The following is a 6,934-nucleotide window of genomic DNA, read 5'->3' as shown; positions in this document are numbered from 1 at the left end:
CCCTCTTTGATTCTTACATTTTACAAAGAAAATCGGTCTTGAAACTCTTGTGTGACCCCCCCCCCCCCACAACTCCCCCCATCCCTGAAATGAGTGAGCCCCTCTTTAAAGTTGGTGTCCATCTAACCAAAATTCCTTGATCTGTACATGCTTTACTTATAAAATATTGTATTCAAACAAATACGTGTATATGTCCCATATGTTATTTTGTGCGACAATTTTCGCCGCCACCTAACATTTCTTGACTGTTTCGCTAGACAATTGGTGACTTCGCACGATTATATTGTGCTGTCTGAGAGTTTGCATTATACAAAGTCATGCAGAGTGTCATGATGCAAAAACGTATGATATCACGAGAGTATCTTACATTGGTTTCAAATCGCTTGTTAAATGTATTCATATATTGTGTATATTGGCTCATGTTATCAACGCGTCTTTTAAGGAATTCGATGTACAAAGTACCAATTCAAAGTAAAAATAACCTTTAAGAAAAACTATGAAATACTAGTCAACAGCATGACGGATGAATCTGTCCTTTATATTTTATGGTCATGCCTTTTGTGTTCAAAGTATATCGAGAAATGCATTTGTAATAGTTGGTGTCTCATGTTTTTATTTAAAAAATATTAACTGTATTATCTTTAAAGAACACCATCACAATAGAATACGTTGATGTGATAATCAGTTTTATTTCCTCTCATGTATGATTTACAATTGTTTATTGTATACTGACATCATTTCATATAAAACCTAAAAATGTTCGGAGCAACGAGTTTTTACATTGTTTCGCCTTTTTTTCTGTTTTTATCGTAATCGCACTAATATCCATGCGATGATTATATTAATTGAAATGTTTTTATTTAATTTTCATTTTTAAAACCTCTTGTAAAAGTCCTGCCCTTTCCGACAATTGATATCAAAATTCACGAAAAAAACAATCATAATTACGGATAAATTGAATGGGCGGATTAAAAGAAGTAAGGTTCAGTCCAAAGTTTGAAATCTCAAGGAATTTTAATCGAACTTCAACTTTATACGTTAACTTCGCAAGAGACGTTGAAGGGGAAGGCGAAGGTTGAAATCTCAAACTCTCTATTATCTTCTTCAGGTAGTTCTGCTGTAAAGTATCTCTAATAACTGGATGAAAATTGTGGTTTTATTACGGGGCTTTTTGCTCAGATAATCAATTTATAATTCATTCACCCAGTACGTAACATGACTGGGCCTACCTCAAACCTCGAAGGAGCGTATTCATAGATTTCCAATAACTTGGTGTTAAAGTCTAGCCCAAATAGAAAGCTAAGCTTTTCTCTTTCAGTGCAACAAGGCTTATTCAGATTCACAATTTAATGAACAAGAAAAAAGAAATTATTGGTGTACGATTTTGTTGGTTTAAGTTAAATATAAAAAACGGGATGTTTCTGTATAAAAAAAATGTTTGGATGTAAACTGAAGAAACAAAAATACGTTGTGGTGGTTTGTATTGACTTGTTTTCAAATTGAGAAAAACCGTTGTAAAATAGTCTTCATACTTATTGATAATGTCACAAATGCTTAGCTAAGTATGCACTTAATGACTTAATATAGCAAAAATACCCGTTTTTTGTGTAGAACTGTAAGTAACTTAATCTCACTTTTATAAACATGGATTGTGCTTATTATAACCTATATTCTGTACGTTTATATTGATAAAGTATACAATGGTCTTTACAAGAAAAATAAAGTCGTTCTATAGAGGCTATGAGTTGCTCTAAAATGACCCTATAATGCAATACTAAACAGTTTTGAAGCATTTACATGTAACAATGTACCGGATTCATACATAGTATTCCACATTTCATTTCCTAGTGCTTCATACATTTATTTTATGCAAGGAAGTGTTCTTCTTATTTTTTTCGACGAAGGAACTGTTAACTACTAAACTAATAAAGAGTGAATTGCACTGATTAAAACATATCTATTTAATATTTTCCATACATGTATATCTTGACTTAAAATACCTAGCAGTGACTAAAGTGAAAACATTCCTAATAAATGATGTAGACGGTTAAGAGGTTTCCAGTGCTAATAGTCAGCTTTACAATTTACCCCATAGTGGTGAATAACTCGTTTAATTCTGACTTAACATTACTGAATTTAAATTAACCGAATATATTTGAATCCGTCATATAACACGTACAGTTGCTTTATACAAAAGCCGCCAGGGGAATTTAACATGTGTTTCACGTATGCCGCCCAGATAGAACACAGTCGGGAGTTAGACTTCAGGCAGGAAGCATATTATGTGTAACAATGTTTCTCATTTACAGTTTCTCATTGGTTATTATCAATTAATTTTCAGTTAATCACTGAAAACAATGTAGTACCGGGATTAAGAAACGCTTTTAAGGTTAGCTGAAAACAAAATGAATTTTAATTTTATTTTCATTTTATTATTTGTTGAATAAGCATAAAACTCTAAAATTTGAATCGAAAAACATACTTAAAAGGCCAAAATACGACTTCAATTTTCATCCCGTTTTACGCGAAAAATTAAAAACGAATACACAATGTACAAGTAGACCGGCAAAGGTTTATTACTTACAGTGAATAAATAAGATATATCTGACTAAAAGATAGAATTTCGCCAATTAGCATAAAATAAAACACTCTCTTTGTCCATTTCAGGTGTTTATTTGTATATCCATTTGTCTTTTGCTATTAATGGACAGTGGAACGTTCATTCTCGAAAGTATGAAAGCAATAAAAGCAAAACCAGATATGTCTTTTTTAAATCAAAATAGTGTCTGGAATGAGCATATAGTGGTGAAAAACATACTGTACAGAGGTGGTCAATACTTGACAGAAGAAAACATGGAGAATATAAAGGTTCATAGTGTCAACCAATGCAGAAATCGTAGATATCTTGTTTACATATGTGACCATTCAAGTATATGTGGGGGCTGGGGTGACCGTCAGAAAGGCATTGTATCATCCTTTCTATTGGCACTACTGACAAATAGGACTTTTATCATCGATATGACAAATCCATGCCAACTGGAAAACTTTCTCCTGTCCAATGTTTACAACTGGTCAATATGTAGTATTTATGTAAGAACTCTTCCGAAGAAAAATATTAGTAACTTCAATTATGTGGTAGGTAGTAGGAAATTTTTGAAGCAAATTAAAGACTTTAATTTTGACAGGAATTGGACAGCACAGGTTGTAAATTTGCGATTCAATGCATATGTTATTGATCAGATAAGACAACACAGTCAAGCTAAAGAACGACTGAACTGGCTGTTGAATATTACAAATGAGGCAGCTATTCATAGAGTACTGCACACTTTATTTCAACCAAATCAAAGAATTCTGGATGATGCTGTCAAGCTTCACATGAAAACGATACGTGGCAAACATTTAGTGTGCAGCCATATCCGCAAGGGGAAGAATCCCAGTATTCCAGAAGACAACAAGCTTCCTAGAGGAACTCCAAATGAGACTTTGATTTTTGACTTCTTGAATAGGTATAGTGATGACAGAAAATACACAATCTATATTGCAACTGATTCGGACGAAGTTAGAAGACTTGCTGAAGCAAATATCAGATCATATATTAACATTAACCGAACAATCGTTCATGTTGACCGATTGGGAAAACTAAAAAAGTATAAGGAAGAAGCTTGTGAAGGATTTGGTACTGTACTTTTTGAACAGTTTCTTCTATCGTTGTGTGACACACTTGTTTTAACACGAAGTAATTTTGGTGTTATTGCAGCATATATAAGAGGCATTTCTGAAAATCTTTTCTTGTATAATCCGAAAACTGATGAAATACTTCAGTCAAATCTTACATACATGCAAAACGTATTCAAATTCATCTAAACTTCAGCAATACATTATTCTAAAACTTATTTTGATTCCACTGCTACATCGTTTTAATGCATAACCCGATGACCTATATAAATGTGTATAAGCTATTAAACACTTTCCTAACGATTTTTGCTATGATCATTTCTTAACAAACACTGTTTCATTAAGCTAGGTGTTCATGTTCGTGTCCAAACCTGTTCCATTTTGTACTAAAATATTTATAATTCAAATACGTTGCTTAGATGGAACGGTAGAAATATCTTGCATACCATTTTGTATGAATCATATGGCTGCAAAGCAGAACTTTTTGGACGTCTCAGATCTCTGTTTGCTTCGATTAATTCGTAATATGAAAGACGCGCATTTTCTCCGAAGTAACAAAACCAAAAGAAAACGTTCTCTGTGATGCGAAGTAAAGTGCTATTCTCCGCCGTTAGTTGATGAAATTTTGTCGTTTCAAAACCTTTACTATCAGGGTATACATTACAAGGTTTTACTGCTCATGAACAGACTCAATAAAACCGAGTCTGCAATTTTCACTGTTTGCTTTGTTCTCGGTGCTTCCGAGGGATCTACTTTCCAGATTTTATTTATATTTAGGTGTGAAAGAATTGCTGGACTTTAAGGTAACAGTTATTATTTTAACAAGAGTCATTATACAATGTAATTATTTCACATTTGTACACATTATTGGTGACGCTAAAACAATACAAGTTATGTCTCTAATCTTACCGCTTTTCATCCGCACTAAACGTCGTACTTGTAACAATTATATATAAACGTTATAAGCCAGTGTTTACATATAAAAGCCAGGTGAAAACTTTATACAATATATCTCATTTTAACTCACATTGTAATTAACTAAAGTAGCATTTACACGTTTTGTACTACTGATTTCCACACTTCCTGACCAACTGTAAGTTCTGATATACTCTTCCGACGAACTTTTGGCATACTTAATATAGTCTCTTGTAATTCTATATAGAATGGCCATTTACATGTATGATATGTGCTATTTTACGTTTGTATATGTGTATAAAATGTAAATGAATGAGACTATAATAAATGATCTAATCTAATCTACTTCTTGCATATGTTATTTGGTTTCGAATAAGGTGGAATTTGAGACTCTGATCTCAAAAATGTACTTGTCCTGGTTGAGTGCTGAAGTCGCCCCCGAAAATGATCATGTTACTTTCAATTTTGCTCTTATTTGTCCCATATTTATTATCTGTTCCTTTGTAACGTACATGAACTGATGTAAAAGCTTCTGACCCTTAGCGTAGGATAACGTTGGTAAACACTGAATATTCTAAATTATTTTATCACACAGCGCTTTGATTTGGGACAATAATATTTATTATTAATAGTATTTAGAGTTGTTGACCTAAGATATTTTGGAATGAAAGGATACTTTTAACGTTTATCTGATGGAAAGCCGGCCTTGTTTCTTCTTTCATCATTAATTTTGCAAAAGAAAGTAATAAACCTTATCTTCATTAAGGGTTGTAAACACGGAAAGGTGATAGGCAATTTTAGCATTCTCTATACGCGATATCTGTATATTTATTGGTATGTCAGGGAAGGTGATGTTCGATTTGAAGGTCCAAGGGAATCAACTCTTTTTCCATAGGGATACATTGTAATGTTTTGGGTATTGACTCTTTACTAACAATGAAACATTTGGTGCCACCTTTTTGGGAGACGTAGCAGAAAACAGCAAGAAATATACCTGTTGACTATCATTTCTGCGCACTTTCCCCCTGGGTGACCCTCAGTCCGACAGTAACATTTCTATTTATCAATTATGAAAATGCTCAATTGATAAGACATGCATTTTCTTCCTCAAATTGCTTTATTCAATTTTATTTTGTCCGTTATCATTGCTATCAACAGCAATTTATGAAATAAAACAGTTTTCAATAACATACAACAGCTATAACTCCAGTCGGGAACCACTTTACATTGTAACGTCGAAATTCCCTATACATTTTGAACCTATCAGAAGCCATGTGAGTTAATTCACATTTGACCTCTAATCAATTTTTTTTTTAATTTTCCCGCAACATCTAATCATATTTATTTATTGTCTGTATCCCGCATGCACCTACCAACTTACGCTTTAATATTTAAGGCTGTTCCAGAAAATGAATTTGTACCATACCATCCAATCTAAGGATACAGTATATAGTTAAGTTGTGGTTTCCTCCCTTTAAAAGTATTAACTGTATTTCTGTTGCAAAGTTCACTCAAATGCGACCGGAGTGGGATTTGTTTAGTTATAAATGTAATTTATAGTGTACCTTACATGTGTCAAGCTGACGGACCCTTAATTATTCTAGTTAAAATAGTATGTGATTTTTAATAATATGATTATTTTCATTAAAAATATGCCTTTAAACTTTGTTAAATTTTGAATTCAGATGATAATATATAGGAAAAAACATGTATTTAGTTTAAGTGATAACCTCTGACTTAGCTATTTTTTAATATAACATAATTAGATAAGATATGAAATGCCATGTATTTAGAATTACAGATAAGGGATTTGCTATCTGATGGAAAACCGACCTTGTTAATATCAGCTACTACAGTTATTAATTATGCATAATGGATATTCACATGTGGGTCAAACCAAACACTTGTTAACTGTTGACATTTATGAAGCTTCTCTACATCATTCTGAGCTTAGCTGCAAAAGTCAATATAACTATTATATTAAAAACTTAGAAAACTAAACATACAATGAAAAACAGATTGTTGCTGTTGAGGCAGTAAATAAATTAGGCTCAAAGCACGGGTTTTACGGGTTTTATTCATAGGATGAAGAAGAAGAAGGCAACATGGTTTGACAGCTTTTCAGCAACAGCCAGTATCGAGAATTGTATTGGTGACGAGGCAAAATGCGCTGAATACAAGTCTTTGAAAACATTAAAACTGAGAGAATTGAAATCAAGTATCTATCTAGATGGTGATGGGGAAATATGTGAATGATCAAGTGACTGTATAAAGATGGAATCACATCTGTCGAACAAATTTAGCAATTTGATACAAGGCATCTTTGGTCCAATTAACGTACATA

At 32.8% G+C, this 6,934-nt stretch overlaps 1 protein-coding gene across 1 annotated transcript; it reads left to right on the top strand.

Moving 5' to 3' along the window:
• The first annotated feature begins 2,006 nt into the window (after positions 1–2,006).
• Positions 2,007–4,868, top strand: LOC123538304 (uncharacterized). Its single transcript, XM_045322273.2, has one exon. It carries the CDS (start codon positions 2,704–2,706, stop codon positions 3,862–3,864), a length of 1,161 nt encoding a protein of 386 aa, XP_045178208.1. The 5' UTR covers positions 2,007–2,703; the 3' UTR covers positions 3,865–4,868.
• Positions 4,869–6,934: the final 2,066 nt, after the last annotated feature.

Source organism: Mercenaria mercenaria, chromosome 18, assembly GCF_021730395.1.
Source record: "Mercenaria mercenaria strain notata chromosome 18, MADL_Memer_1, whole genome shotgun sequence".
NCBI classification, from domain to species: domain Eukaryota; kingdom Metazoa; phylum Mollusca; class Bivalvia; order Venerida; family Veneridae; genus Mercenaria; species Mercenaria mercenaria.
This window is presented reverse-complemented; position numbering and strand designations above follow the sequence as displayed.

Excerpts from the sequence above, each read along its gene's own strand:
- LOC123538304 (XM_045322273.2), top strand. The coding sequence starts at position 2,704 with ATGGACAGTGGAACGTTCATTCTCGAAAGTATGAAAGCAATAAAAGCA.